Here is a 21,734-nt window from a genome sequence, read left to right on the forward strand (position 1 = left end):
ATGGTGGAAAAAAAATCCATTAATTGCATATGTGGTAGCGATAATATTACATGTTACAGCACTGACTGTTCATGACCTCACCCTTTGATAGTACATAGGGTTCTCACTTTAATTCTACTGTCAATCAACTTGAACAACAGAGCTCTAGAGGAGTATCAATACTATAATACATGCATATAACAATGAAAACTTTGAGCGAAGAAAGTGGGTTTCATTATTCACTATTTATTCTGTATTATTATGTATTCACTATTTATCATTTGCTTCCGGTCAGTTTTCCCTTTGTTTGTTTTCATTATATGTATATATATATATATATATATATATATATATATATATATATATATAACCGATAAGTCCATTTTGAAGATTGTGAAGTACGGTCTCTGTAATAATGTACAAAATAATACCTTTTAAATGATGTATTGGTCACTACATATAAAGGTACATTTTTAAAGTTATGGTCAAAAGAGGCAAAAATTTTCTTATTATTCTCTTTATTTTTCTTGACCTGTAATCGCAAATATCTCCATTTGGCAAATATGGACTTATCGGTTTTTGCGAACAAACTCTTCATATATATATACATATATATATATATATATATATATATATATATAATATATATGTACATGTTTTTATGCATATAATTGATTTTGTTCTTCGTCACACAATCATTCTAGCACTACTAACATTTTCTTTTACTTTAAAAGAAGGCGAAGTCAGAACATGATTTTTGTATTACATACTTTGAAGATTCGACAAGATTATTATTATCGACGAAAAACAATTTCGCCCACAAATTGCGAGGAGCTCTAGAAAATCGGCACAGATTAAGAACATTCATCAATCTAAAAGCCCTGTCACACCTTACCGGGCAAGCTACGCGGGCTAGTTGCGTGTAGGGATTTCCCAGCAGGCAGGAAATTTTCTGCGGGTGGACAAGGATTTGGGCGAGTTTCGCGTCCGTCTTAACTGCTGGAAGCGTGCTATTTACGTAACGGGTGACAAACGGGCACTACCTGCGTTACAACTGTGTGTTACCTGCATGGGAGTTGCCTGGAAGGTGCTGGCCGCTATGGACCCCCTACTGGTGATCTGCGTGGACCTCTGCTGGCAATCCCCGCGACTCACCCGGAACAGGTTTTGAGCATGCTCAAGGGTCTGTTGCACCTTTTCTGGGGCAAGCCTTGCGTGTGACTTGCGAGGGAGCTACCCGGATCTTTTTTTTTTTCATTCACTATTGGAGTGAAAACACGATTTTGTATAACATAATAAGAACCATTGTTTGAAGAGCAGTGGAATGATGATATTAGCGCCTCATTTAATTTGCATGCTCAATTTCAGACTGATTTTAAAGTAAATAAATGATTTTACTGTGAGACTTTGAAGTTTTATGACTTTCTTATTTCAGGTTCCATTTGGGTAAATCTTCTTCTTGATCGTGGAGTGGCAGTTTAAGTTCCAACGGCGTTCATGTCGCAGACTCCAAGATCTCAGCTCGGGTTGAAGTTGCACCCCCGTCTTACTGCCTGAAACCACTGAACTCTACACTGAACCACAAATGTGTAGAGCGCCACCTCCCAGTCTGGTTTTGCCGTTTTTTCATTCAGTGCCAAGATCTCGATTAGATGATGGAGTCGCAGATTGAAACTCCGTGATTAGATCTCGCGAACTGAGTAAATCCTCATGTCCAACAACAATCATCTTTCAACACAATAACTGTCATAACTTTTGTTGATAATCGTTACTCGTGATGCCGATATTAAAAAACATAAAACAAAGACACGTGAACACATTGACTGACAAAAGGTAAACAAGCCTGTCTCTGTGGACTCATTCTAGAGAACCTAGAGAAACTAAATCACCAGTTTGAAAGTGAACACCGTAGTTTTCAATCATATCTGAGCTTATATCCATAACTCACAGACGGTGTGCGCAGATTACCCGTGAAATCTGAACCTTTTCTTCACCTTTGACCCTTCATATCATATATTCCACTCCAGGTGTAATGTAATGGCAGGTACAATCTGACGGGCCACCACGTGTTTCCATGGTCACCAAAGACGCACATCTTGAGTTTTGATTTATGATTGTCGTGCGCATTGGTATGTAACAGTGTAAAATAGTCCTCCCTATATGTATACTTTTTTATCTTCGATTTGAGAACAAATGCTTTATTCATCTCTTTGGTATGTCTTCCATGCATGATATGATTATTCATTATGGAAACTTGGAAAATTACAGCCAAACATTCGATATTATAGATTTGTCATCAATCATGTTTATTTCTCTCCATCCATCCATCAGTTGTCGATATTTCTCTCTCTCTCTATCCATCTACCTATCTACCCATCTATCTACTTATCTATCTATCTATGTACCTACCTATCTACCTATCTATCTATCTATCTATCTATCTATCTATCTATCTATCTGTCTAGTCTACCTACCTCTATGTATAGCATAATCATATCTCCCTATTAGTATCTATTATACATATACGCATTAACATAAACAGGTGATACCCATTAGATTCTGCTAAGTGCTTTGGGCCCCTGTATTTTTGGGAAAGAGATTTATGCATACTCGTTTACACAATAATGGAAAATGAAAAGGACGCAGATCTCAAGCAAACGAACTGGCGGATGAATGAGCGGAAAGACTGTGTATAAAATCACAAGACAAGCACAGGTACTAATTCTACAATGGGGGAAAGTAATTGTTATATAGGCACAGAGGTTTATTTGTTTTCATAACGTTGTATGTATAAGCCATCAAAAAGTTCAGGATGCTGGTCTGCACAATTCCCAGGGTGCCCTTCTAAATCATAATACAAGTCAAATAGATATCACGATACACCAGGGAACAGGAATAATGAACCATGGAGATGGAAAAATATTGTGTCGCTCGTCATTTTTTTTTTCTCTCTCTCTCTGGCATGTGGTGCTTGTCACGATTTATGATCCAATATGTTTGGGAAAAATCCCCATCCATAAATTCCAGCCATGACCCTGTGGCAGTGTATATAACATCCCAGCTTACGGGACGGATTGGGTATTATCTGAGCAAAACTGGCTTGGTATGATGGGCTCTAGCATCCTCGACTCGAGCTTTCATCATCAAAAGTCGCTGTTGAGTAATTTTGATGGGATGCCGGACTCTTGCTAGACTAGATTTTTCTTTGACTGGCGGCAGCCAACTTTTTGGCTGCATGACAACAAAAGTGCGGGAGAAATGATGACTCACGAAAGAGGAACAAGTGCTGAAAGGAGATCGTCTGTACCTGACGTGCATGGCACTTTAAATGACTTATTGACAGGACAGGAATAGCGGTGGATCTAAATCGCACACTCTCACTCAGCTATCTGATTGAGCTTCCCCCTTTTTCATACATTATATCTTTCTTTCTCTGCAGAGGCGGCTAAAAAATCACGTCAGCTTTCCACGGCATGTAAACGACTGGCTGGAAAGTGGTTTTAGTCGGGCTTATACGTCAACAGGCTACCGTCTGCCGAGGGGGTTGCCTCATAAAGTAAGGGGGCAACGCCAGGGATACACACTTCTCAAATCATGTCCGCTGCTGAGCTGCGCCGGATGGCCCAATAAAAAAGATCTGACTCGGGAACACCACATTACACGCCGGAGCGACAGTGTCCACACCATAGATTTCAACGCTTTCCCAATCCATAACTCACTGGTTTTGTTTTTGTTTTTGTTTTGCTTTTGTTTTCCCCATTGTCAGAAAGTTAACAAACTTTTAATGTGTGTGGAGAAAAGCAATCGATTCTGGCTACCACTTGGGACAATGATTGAGCCAACGGACTGTATTTGCGGGGACGTTTTGATTGCGGAATATGTAAGCAACAGGATATATGGCGTTTGGAACATGCAAGTTGGACAGTTGGACATTTAACTCGAAATCACCGACGGCCGGTTGCGAATGAGTGAGCTACTCGAATATCTGTTGAGGAGAAATTGAGGTCGTCATTACACGCGGGCTTCTATGGAACTTTTATTCTTAAATTGTGCCCTAATTACTCAAGAAAGATTCCGCACCAGCACTTATTTATGTCCATTTCTTTGTTTGTTGTGAAAACAACAAATTAACGCGCCTCTTTTCTCTAAATGGCCGTGGAACTACGAGCAACACCCCATCGGACCATAAAACTTTATCAACCACTTCCAGAGATGGTTTGAAAGTTGTCCAAGTTTCTCATTTTGTCGTTCTTTTTTCCTTCATCATAACTCTCTACAGCGAGATCTTTGTAAGCGATCCGAAGCATCAAATCCTTTCGGCAGTCCCCCTGTTTTTCTGCATTGAGCCCCGTTCTGCGGGACACAATGATAAAATCCCGTAAGGAGTGACTCAACCGGCGACCTATTACAATTCTGATTGTCTCTGATTTATCTTTTGTGTCGTCACTTCAAACTCGTCGCGTTTGTTACGTGTGTCTCCGAGGAAATATCAGCAGACGATGGGGGCATTTTCCCGCGTCTTTTGTCCGAAATCGACGGAATGAAGGCCCCAAGACATCGCTTAGGAAGGTATTACTGGATATTTGTACAAGAATCCGTCCTGTTTACTCGCCGCTTGTATTCTTTAGAGAGATTAACGTAAAATACCTGACTCAACGACGATTTAGGTCTTTGCTCGACACGAAAGAAAAAAAAAGTCTTTGTTTGTTTATTTGCTAATTGAAGGACCATCTTAAATTTCCCTTATTGAGAGATTACATTCTCCGGAAATATTTGAAAGATGTTGTTCTCCTCGTGGCCGATTATTGCGTTGAGCGGGTTCAATAACCCTGGTGTTTTTTCTTGTTTTGTTTGCAACGGAGAGTTTTGTATTCAACCAAATTATTGTGCGTGAAAGAGTGTTACGATCGGCGCTCCAATGGCCGAGTTTGGCGGTCGATTTCGTCATGGGGAAAACAACGCGCCGAACGGGAACCCAATTCCGGCAAATTCTCGCGCAGTCTCAAAACTAACAATCGTCTTGGGAAGTAACGGAAATGTTTCTTCGCAGGATGCTGAATACCACACGGAATATACCGAGCATCACACAGCAGAAACTGTGACAGAGTATTCCTCGTCCACTTTTCCCCGCCGGCATGGGGGCGGCAGTCACTCAAGACGGAATAATTTGGGGGACACAGGTGCATACGCCTATGCATTTCGACGAGGAGAGTGTCGACCGGTTCACCCTAATCATATATTAGATGTGGGAGCGTATGGGTCACGTGGCAGCGACTCAGCTGATAGCGGCACTGGCGATCTGGAGTCGTCGTACTCGCGAGTTGAACGCACGACGGAAGTGAGGGTCGCTGTCTCGTCTGCGGATCCGACGGTGCGGTTACGAATTGTGCCCTCATCTCATACACACGCGCGAAACGGTGATAATAATTTGGCGACCGTCACGCACCTCGCTACCACTAGCAGCTCGTTACCAGGATTACACCAAGATTCGAAGAGGTGTGGTAATGAGTCGGAGTTTAAAGACCAAATTCGCGTTCACCGAACTGCTCAACATCACAACGTAGCAACCTATTCTACGGAAGGAGGGGAGCGTGCTGCCTGTGTAGCGAACCGGAGACAAGCTAATGATGATACGGGGATTAGACCTCAAGGTGTGTACAGCGGCGGGGTTTTCGTGAAGCCTAGATCGGAGTGCTTTGTTTTAAAGACAGCTCGTCAATTTGACAATAACGGTGGAAGCCAGCCTGTGAAAAGGACTGCCCCTTCGACAACGGGATCGTGTAATGATGGTGATCGGGGAGGATTTATACCACAGGCGGAGTATCGGGACAGATCATCAATAGAGCGGAATAATTACACGCTCGATGGACACAAATCGAAGCCATACACCACTGCCGCAGCGAGTGGACATACAAGTAAAAGGCCGAACGTTCACCAAATAGTGCAGCAGCTTGAACACGAAACATCAAGCGCCGAATCGAATAGAAATAGAAGTCGCAGTTTCAGCGTCGCTCGTCAATCTGTAACTGGTCACAACATTGACTTCAGTGACTTGGCGGCCGATAGTAAACGTGGTAGGAATAACAGGAGCACGTTGGAAGACCCGCAGTCGCAGCAGTCATTAACATTATCCAATGCCGGAGCCTGGGGCGGCCGTTATCGGGACAGCTTGGATGCCATGCATAGCTCTCGCGCGCCCAGCTGTGAGGGGCAGCGCACCGCTGGTTTAGACATGTCAACTCCAACATTTTCAGCGTCGAGCGACCCCGAAGTAGCATCTGGTGAGAGAAAGTATACTGCTACCAGCATATATCTGTCCAGCAACCAGGTAAGGGAAAGCAACCCTCAGTGTGGCAGTCTGTATGTGCGAGATGGGAATCAATCTTCTGTTAGTGCACCCGTCACGCCATCTTCCGAGGCTGATTTTGATTTGCCAATAGATGAACGGTTTGATAAACAATCTCTCGCTGAGTTGGCCTCTAAGGACCATTCACAACGGTTCAGGGCAGAGACTGAGAGGCAACGGAAGCCAGGGGGGATTTTTCCCAGTCCCTTTCATGGTAGCAATGAACCGAGAGATTATGCTCATGTCGGAATGCACCAAGATACTTCTCATGCGTCACATGCACACAGAACGAGAGTGCTTAGTCCCAGTCGAACAGCAGAAGTAGAAACGGGGAGTAAGCCTCTTACCTCTCCCTCCACCAAAGTATTGAGCGGTGCTAAGACCTCCCCCACTCGACAGCTCAAGCCGCTAGCCGTGCAAAAAGTCTCGAAGAGATCTCTGCAGACCTTTGACAATTTGAGTCCAATCAGTTCGCGCTCGACCAGTCGCCGCTCTAGTGTATCCAGCCAGAGCGGAAATGATTCAAAGGACCTCCAGAGTTTGGCGAAAAACCTCAGTGATGCAGTGAGCAGACGACGGGCTGAAGGACAGGTCTTCACAACACAAAGTGCACAGTTGTTGAGTCATGAGTTGCACAGTGGTCATGTTGCACACCAGGGAGAAGCTATGAATGCGGATAATACCAGAGCAAGTGGCTTGAATCCGCCACTGGCCACTTCGAGTGACCAAACCATTCATAGTGGAAGCTCGCTCAAAACACCCCTAAGCCCCGCAGAGACCAGCACTAGTCAAAACATGAGTGGACCGGAGACAGTGACTATTAGAAAGGATTACAGCAGTTTGCGGGTACCGAGACCAAATGTACTTGTACCTTCTGGATCAACAGTGCGCACGTCTCGTTGGGTGTCAAATCCTGAGAAGCCATCAGAGAAGGCGGTCAGTGCGCCAACATCGCCAGATCGATCCAGGCTACACGATCTCACTGCGAAACTGAACCGAGATTTGCCCCCGAAGAGCCCAGAGCCGACGGTACTCCAACACACGCGGCAAGATTCGGGTCTCTGCTCACCGGACGAGGAAGACCAGGGATGTATCATGGAATTAGATCACGAAAAAGAGCCGGAGACCCAATCGCTGCCGCGGAGCTTCAGTCGGAAGAAAGGCATCAATCTCCCAGAAGTTCCTAAGATTTTAGCCAAATTTAATCGTGATGATGCCTTTGCTCAAGAAGTGGGATCTCCTACAAGCATTGACAAGTTTCACTTGAAGGCGCACTTGAAGCCTCTGCGGCCAAAGCAGAAGGCTAGCTTGAGTGAAGATGAGGAAAGTTTCACTGAGAGAGATGAGGAGATGGATATTGAACAAATGAAGAGGAGGAGAAAGAAGAACTCAGCTTCGGGACACACCTTCCCAGAGCACCAAGGTGGCGGCTTGGAAGGGAATGGTAGGTCACGTAGTGACCCTACGCAGGAGCGAAAGCGTGTCGGGGCAGACATCATTGACAATAATGGCTCAATGGATGCCGACCTCTTTTCTTCCCTTCGTTCGGACGAACCTATGCTGCCGCCACTGATGGACAGTAGTGAGATAAACATCAGTGCTGAGAGTACTCTGTCACTTTCAAGCAACGCTACTTCAATCAGCGATGCCACCGCTGATGCCATGTACATCAATGTGTGCAAAGATGTTACCAAGGCAACCGATGTCATTATCAATGCATCTGTTGAAAATGCAGAAAAGAATGGAAAAACAATGAAGAAGACAAAGTCACTTACTTGGCCGAATGGAGATAAAACCTCTAATGAGCTCAGTCAGTATGCACAGGGCATCCAAGAATCGACGAGTGCCCCTATTGTTTCTGAACGCCAAGAAGAGGTGATGAAAGTGCGCGAAGTGGCGCGACAAAATGCTTCTGGATGTGATGCGCAGGGCAGATCCCAGTCGGAGGACATCCTCGGAGATAAGGAGTCTGGTAAACGTTTGGGTCTTACTGCCACCTCACCTCACCATGCCAAATACCAGTCGGGACGTGGTGGTGCTAATGGGAAACGCCACGGCAGTCTCTCGGATCCTACTTCGGATGTACAAGCCATCAAACATGAGCGAGCGGCCAGCGAACCGGCGACCATGCCGCTGGTACCGCAAAATGCGCCGAGCGCCGAAAAGCTGCCGGAGACATTTGAGAGGACAAAAAGTGTTGGGGAGCAACAAAAGCCAGCGCCGCGGCGACGCCAGCCGATTCTGCCCGACCAACATTTCCTCAGACCGCAAAATCTGAACATGCAAATGTCGGAATCTACTCCTAATTTATCGAAACACAAGTCTCCAGACTCCCCTTCGCTTTCTCCCGGACCCAAACCAGGATCTTGTGCTACCCTCCCCCGTGCCACAGCAGACAAGAAAGGCGGAGAATTATCACCAGCATCAAGGAGAAGACAGAAACAGCAGGTAAGAGCTGCTTTAAAATGTCACAAAATTTTATTTCATACTTTAAAATGATTGAGATGTGTTTCAGATGCTGTCGTACATTTAAATTATGTACAGTCTCTTTGCTTTGGTTTTGTAATGGTTTTGGTTGTGTAATGTGTGGTCTCATAATGGAAAGGTACCAAGGTTATCATTCCTGTATGGTAAACAACAAAACTATGTATGAACATTTCAAAGTATTATAAGACATAATATATGATCCTGTGAAATAATTGTATTCTCTTACATGCATCTTCCAAGCCAGCAGTATCCCTGTGACATTTTATCTGTAGCAGAGTGAATGGAGTGATAAACTACAGGGGTATTGATAAGTTTGATTTGTGGGAGATAAATGCAGAAATTTGTACCTGATTGTACCTGATGAGATGATTATTGAAAAGAGATGAAACTTCGGGGAGCAGAGGTACAAGATTGACCACTGCTAGCCAGTATCATGCAAAACAAGAGAGTTCATCACAAAAAGAATCTTTTCTACTGTCATCGAGAATGTCTGGCTGCACGCCAGAGTTCAACAAAGTTCAAAATGGTAGCACTGATGTACCACACCGTCATAGCCGAGTGGCGGAAATCTCATAGGAAGTTTGGCTGGGCTGTGTGATTTGTAGCAGGGCTCATGAATGGAAAAAGGTGAGTGTGAGAGAAAGATACTCAGTAGAATGAGAGAGAGGGAAAAGAGAAAGGGTACAATTGTTCTGTGATATCTAGATCCAGTAGATATGTGTGTGCATGTGTTTATTTTTGTGTGCATTTATATATCTTCATCTATTTCTATGCATTCGTTTTATATCTCCTCAAAGCAACGATAGCAAGATTTTTGCTTTGAATTTTTGTCCGTGTAAGGGCCTATATTATGTTGCCTATATTATGTTAGACAGATGATGAATATTCTTTTTTTTAACACAGTTATTGTTTTTACAATAACAGAAAACAATTTTAACCATGAAAATAACCAGAAAGACAAGTATTAATGCTGTTTCTTTGTACCTATACCTTTTGTACTGTGTGCAACAGAAATGTTGAAAAGATTCAATGAAAAACTCAATGTTGATTTGAATTATCAACATAATTGAGACATTATCAGTGAAAGTTGTCATGTTGATAATCCTATTAGATACCTTTCAAAGATTGATGTATTTTAATGGCAGTGATCTAGGACAAGGTTGACAAACTCACTTCTCTCTGTCTCCTAGTTAAATTAATATCAAAATTAGAATTCATGTATTCAACAAATATGATTCAAAATTCAGGAAAATCCAAATATTGCTAATATTCACACTTAAAGTTATCACGCTATACAAAACTGTATAGATGTGTATAAATTGTGTAACAGAGAGAAAGAGGGACAGAGAGGGGGGGGGGGGGTGGTAGAGGGAGAGGGAGAGAGAAAGTGGTCCTTCTTTCTGGAGGAATTTGTCTCACAACACAAGAGGAGGGGCAGGAAATTGACTGTCATTTCTGATGAGCGTACCATGTGAATGGCACGCTTACGAACTTGATTGTGGAAGGGATCGCGATGTCAGAGGCAGTCCGCATAGTTGTCATCTAGCAGGGCCCCGCATGGCGGAGAGACGACAGACTCGAGACAAGAGTGGAGAAAGGAGATTTGAGTTTTCCTAGCTGTTGTCATAAATTGTTTGCCACGGTGTGCTTGTGTGTGTGTGTATGTGTGTGTGTGTGTAGATAGATGCCTTGAGATGCAGATAATGTCTAGAGAATGCGGAACTGCGGTGAATTTTGTGTTCCCTCGTATGTGAAATTGGAGAAACATGCAACTTTGGAAGAGCAGGCGCATGACATGTGTAGCCAATGAGCACTGCATACAGTTAGTATGCAGGTACTAGTTGAGGTCTTGGATATGAGAAGAAATTTAAAGAGAAATATATAAGACTCAGTTGAGGAGCATAGAGATAGGGAGAGACAGACAGACAGAAAGACAAATTGGCATAGAGAAGACAAACATATGTTTGTGTGAGTATGTAAGTATGATATATTTTGTGACAAAAAACTCCCACATTCCTGGCAAAAAATTGTTCCTCCAATGTTTTTAGAACAGAAGTCTATAATAAAGCTGCAACCCTCAATGGGCTATTATTTATCAGCTGACATATTGCGTTGAAAGAAGGAGGTTGAATGTGTTTCATTTTGGCAATTGATTCTACTTTGTGTGTGTGCATGTGTTTGTGTGTCACTGTGTGTAAGGTAAAGTGTAGTTGGGGAATCATACTGGAACATGGAGTAAAATATAGTACATCTATTGCAAATATATAGATGTATATTTCTTAAACCAATCTAAGATTTTTGTGTGGAAATTTATTGTGATAGATTTTTTTTCCTGTCAATCTGTCAAATATATTTCTGTAAATTTTACCAAAGATATTGCTGTCAGCCCATGACAAAGAATTATACCCAAATAGCATAGCTGAATAGTCAGTACTTTAATAGGGCAGTGATGTTATGCAATGCCATTCATCAGTGCAGACAGTTATTTACAGAATCGTCAGGTTTAATGTTGTGAATCGGACCGTGGAAATAACAGGAAGAAGAGCCTGTAGGCCTACTCATTTTTTTTTTTTTGTGTGTGTGTTTGTGTGTGTGTGTGTGTGTGTGTGTGTGTGTCTTTTTAACAAACTGGTCAGAGACCCAATGTTAATGATACACTGTACATGGAAGAAAGCATAGGAAGAAATAAGAAATTTGCAAAATTTGAACAAATTGTGCTGACTCTCATATTAAGATGAGCACCAGTAGTGCTGACACAGAAACAGACAGGTGGGACTTGTGTCGTGATATATTTGATTTATAGATGTCATGAGGATGTCAGAAGTTACTTTGTCGAAATTTATGTACACCAACAGTTTTCTTGTTTCAAGTCACTTTTTTTTTAACACTGGTATTGATGTCATGATCATAATGTACAATATATCATTATACAATAGTACAATTGTACAAAAGTTATGAATAGTTTTCACAAAATGTTAAGAAGAAAAAGTGAACTAGCATCATGACACATTAGTACCTACAGCTGCATTTTCCTTTGTATTGATTTCTTGGAAAATCAGTGACACATGACAAGGAGAAAGAAGAATGAAAAATGCAACTTTTTTTTGTTATTGCTTTTGTAGAGTTATGGTGACTCAGTCACTATAAGCCACCCCCTCCATCCCCGTTAAATCCACAACCAGCTCCTTTACTCATCAGTGATAGGACACTACTGTGCTTGATAGCGCTGGCTACACTCCCTACACGTTTGACCTTTGTTCTCCTCCCGAATGTTTCTCCAAAGCTCGGCAGCAGAGCGTGACTCCAGCCTTTCATCCAACAAGTGGGATAAATAAGTACCGAAGGGTTTTCTTTCTCGGGGGCCCTGATACAAAGGAGGGAGAAATAGCAGATAAATCTTCCAACCACTCCATGGCAGTGCAAAGTGCACCTACACCCTTGTAGGATTGCTTTGTCCAGTGGAATCAGATTTGTATTTTACACCATATATGTGCATAAGTCAGTACTGTTGGCGCTCGCTTGAGAAAACACTGTTAACTTTGAGTGTAGTTAAACATGATATAAATGTTTACAATGAGTTAGTGGTGGACCAGACATTATTAGGGGTGGAAATAGTGTTCTAGATTATTTAGGGCCCATTCTTTTTTCTTCAATCTATTCTGCCAGTCGTACTTTACTCCAAACTGAACTTAACTGTCTGCTCACTCATGCATTCTAGGTTTAACAAAATTACAGAACTTGCTGAAAGCCTTTCTTGCTAAACTACAACTATCATGGAAATGGGTATGTGGGACTAAGCTGTACTGGTGTGCTAAAATATACACACACTTCCTATTTACTCATGCAGGATGTTTGCCTCAGTGATATTTTAGTTGTGAAATTGTAGTATAAATCCATCTTAAATTGTTCTTTTTACTTATGAGCAAAAAATATCTGCATATATAATATGCATATTTATATCAACAGCTTTTATTAGTGCCTATTCCCCATGTGTGATGCTCAGTGTGCGATACATCAATAATCTATTCTATAAACTATTCATATAGTGATAAATCACAGGACTTGTTGTCTCAAGTTGTCTGATTGTGACATAAACTAAACCTATGCAGTGTGCATCTGACTGTATGTTTCCTGGGCGGCTCAATACATTGTGAACATTTACAAAAACTTCACAAAATACTCTGCCTGTAAATGAATGCAATGCTTGAAGTTGAGATGTACCGGTATATGTACAATTAAGACAAAAGTTATATTTTTAGTGAAGGCAAAATATTAGAAGATAAAAATATCACATTGTGAAATATATGTGTGTATCATAGACCGCAAATACCCCTTGCATGCTGTAGAAAACAGCCTTGCCAGTGTTATTCTTCATCTTTCAAAGAATGCACTACATTTGGCAAGATTTCCATGGTTTCGTCTGTCTACTTGCTTGTGACTGGACCACTAAATCACTTACTCTATGGGGATTTGTATTTAATGCATAATCAATCATTCAGTACTGGAGTTTAGGCAGCTTTAGCTAAAAATTCACTTGGTTATCAAAACTTTTACAGGGACATTGTAGTCAAGAAGAGAGAAAAAGAAAGGCGACCCCCCCCTCCCAGAAAACACTTCACATATCCCCAATGGCTCCACTTTTGTTATGTCTGTGCCCCGACAGCATGAAATGAAGCCATGCAAATGTGCGTGTGGTGCCAGAGTTAATTTGGGCTGAATACTACCTGCAGGATGGTCAGGGAGCCGCAGTTGGAAATTACAGTTGACCCAAACGGATGGAGTCGTCATGCGCGACAGATTTAAAGGCACAATTTGATCATCACCCGTGGGAGGAGTGGAATTTTATTGATTCACAAAGTGCACCAGCTTTCTTTTTGTGCATAAGTGAACCAATATATTTTCATTACAATTCAGAACAAGAAAAAAATGATACCAGCTAGTAAATGAAGAAAACAACAACAAGAAGCTTAGAGAAAAATCTTACTTTTAGCATTGATGTGCACTAAAACTTTTATGCACACATATCTTTGCATTTTTTGTGTTTTATCTCTTGTTTCATCTGTTTCTATTTCTTGTTGATGAGAGAACACCATGGTGATGTGGAAAAGACTTTGGATCTTAATCAAAAGGTCCTGGATTCAAGTTCCACCGATGCTTTTCATTCATCCGCGGAAAAGAAACGAGTATTTTGCCAGCTGTGGATGCCCCTTATGACCTAGTTGTGTCAATGGGTATCTGGAATTGCTTGGGCAGATTGTAGGATTGGCAGGGCCCTCTAGTAGAATAATGGGAACACTGATGAGGCTATATAAGACCATGATATCACTGATATGATTATTTTCATTGTTATTGACATTTTGCTTCTTCTTCTTCTTCTTATTATTATTATTATTATTATTATCATTATTATTATTATTATTATTATTATTATTATTATTATTATCATTATTATGATTATTATTATCATCATCATCATCATAATCAACATCATCATTATCATCATCATCATCATCATCATCATCATCATATCATCATCATTATTCTTATTCTCATTATTATGGCATCCCTTTGTAGAAACATTCACCCAGCAGTGTGTCATGTACATAGATTCAGGACTTCATTTACATAGTACAGTCTCAAGTTGAATGCTCGTGTACTGCTTATGAATGTCTAAGCAACCCCAACTGCTGTACCAATGTCCCTTGTGTGCTAATATTTCATGCTCCTTCCTTTAAAAGAGAAAAGTTTTTTTCTTATTAAAGCTATGAAGTTTGAAGTTATTTTGTTCTGCTCAGGATGATATAGAATGGGATTGGTGGAAGCTTGGATGCCAAATTCTCCTTCAAGATAAAGGAGGGACTTCTTATAAACCATATTAAAAAGGAAAGACTATCATTTTCTGTAATGCTCAGAGTTTGCAAACTTAGATGACAACATGAAACCTATGCTGAGACAAATAAAAAAGAAACTATCGATATTGTTTTCTTTGTGTGAAGACACATATGTTAGAAACATGTGACTGAATTTTATTGTAATCTAACATGAAGCATAACAAATGTCCCCATCTTTGATTTTCCTGGGAATTTACTGGGGATGGCCCGTGATGTTCGATGCTATTATTATGTAAATTGTTTGATGCCATTAACACAACTGCACTCTGTGCTTTAAAATTACCACCCCTCTGGGTGTAATTACATTCACTTGCAAATGTTAATAGACAGTTATGTGTTTGAGACTGAGGCCCCTCGGAACACGGGCTTCATCGTGACGTCAACAAGGTACCGTCAAAAAGTTTGGCTTCGAAACATCAAAGTGTTTCGCCTGGCATTCTAAACCTCCCATACGAAGCACGAATGTTTGCACCAGTATGGCTTCCGACATTCCCAGCGTCGTATTTGTTGCTGGCATGTGTACATTTAAGCACGCAAATGCCAGGGAGACACAAAACAAATTTGGGGGGGGGGGGGGATGAGATGCAAGGGAGAAAAAAAGAATAGAAAATTGTCAGCCTTTAAACATTGATGTGAATATTTCCTTCCTCTGTCCTCCTTGAATGCAGAAGGACGGTAATCTTCAGGTAGACAATTGACTTTGATCAGAAAAGTTGTGAAAACGAAAACAGAGGCAATGTGGCCGGGGTGATTGTAATCGCAAAGAAGATTTGGTCCCTCCCAATATGGGGCGTCCTTCCGCTTGTGTTAGCCTTGCGTGACAAAGGAGAGAGCTAAATCCTGCTGCGCCAGAGTCTGAAGTCACATTCCAGAGTCTGATATTTTCATGTTGTTGTTTTTCCCTCCTCAATGGAGCACACCATCGTTATGTAGAGAAGCGAATGAGTTCATATGTTGTGAATGACGTCCAAAAGACTTGATGCCTAGCTACAAACTGTAATCGAAATTCACATTGACTCAAAGTCCTCTGCTTCTGATGCTGGGAGCCCCCTCCCCACCCCCCCCCCCCCCCCCCCCCCCCCCCCCCCCCCCCCCGTAATATAGCAACAGAATTTGTCTTGGCCAATTTGTCTTGATGGTTTAATGTTCACAACCTTGTTATTGACATAAATCAAACTCAGCGCCCAAATCACCTGCAGGTTTTATAACTCCATATGAATGTAAGCTCCATCCTGCAGAGCCACTTTGAAAGAGAGAAAAAAATCCACAAAGACTATGAGTATGAATAGGAGCTTTGAAGCCTGATGCTGTAATTATGGTCATTCTTTTTAGTCAGTAAGAGTGGAACTTTTGAGGAGATACATATCTCGTGCACTGCAAATTCTATTCTACTACAGTAATATCCTAAGAATATTGCAAATCTCTGCCTGGCCAAAATGTTGGGAGTATCGACTTATTATTGAGTGAGAGTGCTAGGCATACAGTTTGCTTGTGCCTACGATAGAGAATCCCTCGGTTATTGTTGCCATAATATGCCTTTTGGAAAATAACCCAGTGAAGTTCTGCTTGTGTGACCATCAGTGCATTGGCTGCAGGTGTTTGCACACACCATGCAGGCTCGAGTGTTGTATACAATGGTACACCTGCACTGTTACATATGTGTGCTCTGGTGTGCTCTGTGCAGATTCACAATGCTTTGGAGATTTTATGTGTTGCACACTATTGATAACACAGAACAAATGGAGTTGGGTTTGTCAACAATTGGCATGCAGGCATGTACAGTTCTGCACGAAAAGACTTTGGGTTGTGTGTGTTGTCAATAACTGGTAGCTTGTCCATGTTGTTCGTCAGTTGTGTATTGTACACCATGGAACTCCATGATTACACCATGTATTATGTCTTCTTTCTGTGTGTGTGTGTGTGTGTGCGTGTGTGTGTGTGTGTGTGTGTGTATGTATGAGTGGGAGTGTGAGAGTGTAAGGGCTAGAAGGGTAAAAGTGTGACAGTAAACAGATGCTAAGGGATGGGCTGACTTCGGGGAGCTTGACAGTTTGAGAAGTAACTCAGGCAGACTTGGATAAAGAATAGATCTAATGAATCAGAAATAGTTACTGTCTGCCGCTCTGTTCCTTTTGTCCTGTCATGGAGGCGATTGGCCGCGAGGTGCAAGATTTTGTCATTGTGCTTTGTGGTTGGGGGCGAGCTTGTCTGTCTCCCGTATCACCGCACAAGTGTTTTGATAACATTCATAGGTATTGCGTATGGGCGAGTAAACGATATGATTTGACGCATTGCGAATACAAAAGAATCGGGAGTCAATGTTATTGTTCGCCTTACAATTGGACCACAATCTTGAATTTAGCGAGTTTGGTTGGCTGGTTGAAGGAAAGAAAAAAGGCCCCCAAGCACCATTGGGCTATCTTGACGATATTGAGTTCTATTTATGTTACAGTTAGCTGGGGAGAAAGCTTTTTACAGGCCTTTGACTGATACCTGGCTTATCGTTAAACTAAATGAGAAAGATATTCCTTTCTAAGTTTCAACATATCCAACAGCCAATTTAATCTTAGTCAGGGTGACTGCAATCTTTAGCAACTCCCATAGCAAAATTGTCTTCCCTGGAATTGTGGCATGAAAAAGCTAAAAAAACAAACAAATCTCGTGATGTTCCTATACCTCAGTAAGAGCTGGCCCAAAGATTGTTATTTTTCATATTAATATGAATGAAGATAGACACAAGGAATAGTGACAAAAAGTAGTTTTTTTCCTTCCTAGAATTTGTTGCAGAATACTAGAAAAAAAATACTGTGAGCTAAAGTCATGAAATTAGTATCTGAATCACCAGTGGATCATTATATCAAGTTGATATATTGATTGAAATTAGAAAGATATTATCAGTTCATGATGAAAATTAAAATTGACTGGAATTTGAGCACTGCATATAATGGAAGAGGAGATACCTTAATTTCCAGCTGTTTCTGAGTCATTCAAATTAGTCTAGAAGTCAAGACTAAGTGCTATGGCTAAAGATGGAAACTAACAACATTGGGGAACTATTCTGACCCCCTCTTAATCCCCTGATCTGTTAATCAGTATCACTAAACACCAATTAACCCCATGCCACAGCTGAGCACACACATCCCTATCAGTGCCTGGGGCCTATCTAGGGATGATCCCTGTGTAAGTTGATGTATCAGAATAAGCTGGTAGCAAACATCCATTATTATCTCTCGAATGGTCGCTGAATAGATCAGATTTATTCTCAAGAGGAAGAGAATATGATATCGTTTTGATTTCAGTGGATGTCGCAATGCTATTCTTCATATCAAAATTTCATTCATTTCCTGTGCTTGCCTACATTTTCCAATGTTGTTAACATTATTACAAAGGATTAGGAGAGATAAATAATATAGCCATACATGCACAATATGCTATTGTCCTGTTGAAGTAAGCAGTGGGCTAGCTGTAATTAGTAGACTCTAGCACTGTGCATTTGATGTGGGCTTCGAAGCAGCTGATTGTCATTTCTGAATTTGACTCATGTCACGCTAAGAACAGAGATATATTCTTATGACACTGTAATGATATGATGGTTAAAGACCAAAAGCTGACTTTTATTGTTACTGTTCCAAATACTTATCATTCATAATCTCATGTATCCCTGTCTTGTAAAAGAACAATGTAGCAAAACATTCATTCATTCATGTGTTAGAAATATTAGTGTGATGAGAAAATAGAATCACAAGGCTTGTCATTCAATTTCTCTGTGAAAGGTTATATATGAAGAGACCATCCTAGGGATCCAGGATGCATTATTTATCAACATTGTATCTCCATCTGTGGGATGATGGTGATGATGATGATGATGATGATGGTAATGATGGTGCTGAAGATGATGGTTATTCTCCTCCTCCTCCTCCTCCTCTTTCTCTGTCCCCTCGTCTCCACTGCCACAATGTCCGTCACCATCATTGTTGAAGGCATCACAACTCTCACCCCGTCATCTGATATCTCATGAATCAGTCTCATCTTTTCTCTTGGCGGCCAGAAGTGCCTCACAGTCGCTGCCTGTGTGAATCATGAATTTCAGTCGATTTCTGTTGCCATGGTGTCATAACTCATATCAAATCCATCGTTTTCCCAGACTCTTTTAAAGAGATTTTTATGCATCCCACGGTTTGTGATGCATGCATGGGCTGCATCAGTATCAAGGGCGGATCCAGGAATTCCGTAAAGACGGGGCGCCTTAACAAAATTAAAGGGGGGCACATGCACCCCCATTTTTTGAATATTTCTTTTGTTTTAACCAAAAAATGGGGGGGGGGGCACCCGGTGCACTCCCCCTGGATCTGCCACTGAGTATGTTAGTATTCATCGCCACAATCGTAATCCACCATCTAATATCTATGACCATTTCTTGTCATACCAGTCCTGTGAGTACATAACATGTTCCATCCCCAGTCACTTCACTGCCGCATCGACGTGAATGCCATTTTAAAAGGGACCATCCAACCAGTCGAAATCTTAGCCACGCTATCGTCTGTCACTGCATTCATTTCAACATTCTTTTGGAAGGGTTTCGTTTCTTATCCATTCTGCAAATCGTCACTTCGTGATATGTTTATTCAGAGGTCGTGCATTTTACATGACTGTCATCTAAACTTGGTTCCGTTTTTCCTTTTTTCTTTTCAAGAGTGTTTTCTTTTTCTCAGCCCCACCTTCTTTTTTTTTTCCCCTGACATATATTCTTCATCACAGCAGTGATGTAATGATGGATAAATGTTGTTGCAGCGCCGCTCCCTGCTGGAGTAATTCTGTAATCAAGAGCCCCTTAATTCGGCTCTTGACGTCACTCAGCTCGGCTCCTCGGAAGATGAGCTTCATGGCAAAATCAGGCAGCTAACATTCATCCATCTGCCACCAAATTATATGAAAGAGAGATAGAGAAAGAGAGAGAGATAGCGAGAAAGAGAGAGATAGAGATAGATTGATAGAGATAGAGATAGATTGGTAGATAGATAGATATAGATAGATAGAGAGATAGATGGAGAGAGAGAGAGAGAAAGGGGAGGGGGAAGTGAAAGAAGGAGAGGAGAGAGAGAGATATATAGAATATGTTAAGAGTGGAGAAAGTTTGTGAGAGAGAGGGAGATCTGGACAATATTGAAAGGAAAATATAATGTAATGGTTTGCTCTTATAGGGTGTGCAGTTTTTTTTTACCCAAGATTCCCATCAAATTTTGTTGATTTATTCTTCATGTGGGTTGCGAGTGACATGTAGCAGGCTTGTGGTATATATTCCAATTTCATGTCCTTCTACTTAGAGGGGTGGGGAAGGGGGAGTAGACATTTCAGAGAGATATGTGAAATATAGAAATGATATATACAGTAAGACAGAGAAAGAGAGAGAGAGAAATCTGTGTTGTGTATGCCTATATTGTTGTGTGTATATGTTTTGTGTATATCTCCTGCACAAACATATGCCATTATGTGGGTGTAATGTTCCTAGCATTAGGAGCAATTCCTTTATAAGTGTTACGCAAATTATTCACTCATATCTCAGAACCAAATCTTGTGGCCTCAGTTTCCATTGATTTGTGTACTTGTAGATTTCATCTATGTTTGTATGTAGTTGAAGCCCTTTTGCTTTTGATGGATTGGAAAGCATTTCTTCCAGCCAGACATTTGCTAGTGTTGATTTCATGGATGTAGATTCCATTCATGTCTACTACAATGCAGAGCAGTCTACCATGCCAGCGCCTTGGGGTGCACAGATATTACATTTATATGAACCTGCCAGACTGTATGTGTGTCATTCATTACACAGGGGCTGCAGGTGTTGGTCCCTGTACACTTGCCTCCTCAAATCCTCATTTCTCTGTGTACCAAGGTCTCTCTTAAAGGGGCTGTTCAGCTGATGATCTCTATTTCCATCACTCTAAGATATACAATACATGCACTCATTGTGATAAGTAACACAGATGGTTAAGTGCCTAACTATGGGTGAATGTATAAAAAGAAATTTAGGTCAAAAACTTTTGTGATCATACTTTCTATTTCTCCCCTCAGGAAGCACAAAACAAATTATCTTATTCTGATGACCTCAAAGAAAATCAAAATACCTGGCCGGCAGATGCTTGTAAGCATTGTGCACAAACATAATAAGCCTATAGTGAAAATGCTTAGCTAGTAGAGGGTGAATGTAAAAACTGTAAAGAAGTTAAGGCCTACAACTCATTTGATGAATACTTTGCATTCTTCTTTTTTCTCTTGAAAAACTAGTGATTCCTGCATGTTTTCAAATTTATACACTTCAGTGTGACGAAATCATCAAAGAAATTCATATAGTATTCACAGTAATCACCATGGTTGGAGACTTCACAATTCATACTTTTATCGTCATGGTTACAAGGGATTGAAGTTCGCACTGATTATCATGCCACCTGCTGTCAGAAATTAATGTCTGCACACACACATATTGTAGTCATATGTTGTAATGTAGCAGTCATTTAATAGAGTCAGCATGTTAACTGTACAAATCAGTGATCTACAGGTTTGTGTGTATATTCATGGAACCTAGACTGCAGCAATGGCTTTGGTATTGATGATATAATGTAGGTACTACTGCGTGAGATTAATTAGGTCAGTTAGTTTGAGCATTTTAACCTGGAAGCAGGGCTTATCCCTTATTTACAGATTTACACTGCGCGGATGAGCTTAAACTCTTCGGGCAGTTTCCGGTGTGCTATAGGGCCCGCCCTCTGAATGAAATCATGCATTTAAAGAACCGACCAGTACATATTCCATATGAGGCCATGTGACCTTGGCATAATCACATGATGCTACCATGTGTATATGTGTGTGTATGTGTGTGTGTGTGTGTGTGTGTGTGTGTGTGTGTGTGTGCATGCATATCCGTGTATGTTTGTTTATGTGTGATTGAGTATGTGTGTACATGCATTGTGTTCATGTTTTATGATTGTGAGCATGTGAGAGCATTTTTGCAGGTGTGCACTTGTGTTTGTAAAATG

The 21,734-nt window shown here is 41.2% G+C and overlaps 1 protein-coding gene across 1 annotated transcript in view; it reads left to right on the plus strand.

Annotated features, from left to right (window-relative positions):
• Window positions 1–3,482: 3,482 nt before the first annotated feature.
• Window positions 3,483–21,734, plus strand: part of LOC139729250 (uncharacterized) — a 243,738-nt gene continuing 225,486 nt past the window's right edge. Inside the window, exon 1 of the mRNA XM_071640181.1 lies at window positions 3,483–8,773. Coding sequence (XP_071496282.1) covers window positions 4,898–8,773 — 3,876 coding nt within the window. The 5' untranslated portion in view covers window positions 3,483–4,897. The remainder of the gene's footprint in view (window positions 8,774–21,734) is intronic.

This window comes from Diadema antillarum, unplaced genomic scaffold (genome assembly GCF_040938485.1).
Source record: "Diadema antillarum isolate AM-2024a unplaced genomic scaffold, OU_Dant_1.0 seq00000229_RagTag, whole genome shotgun sequence".
In the NCBI taxonomy this organism is placed as follows: Eukaryota; Metazoa; Echinodermata; class Echinoidea; order Diadematoida; family Diadematidae; genus Diadema; species Diadema antillarum.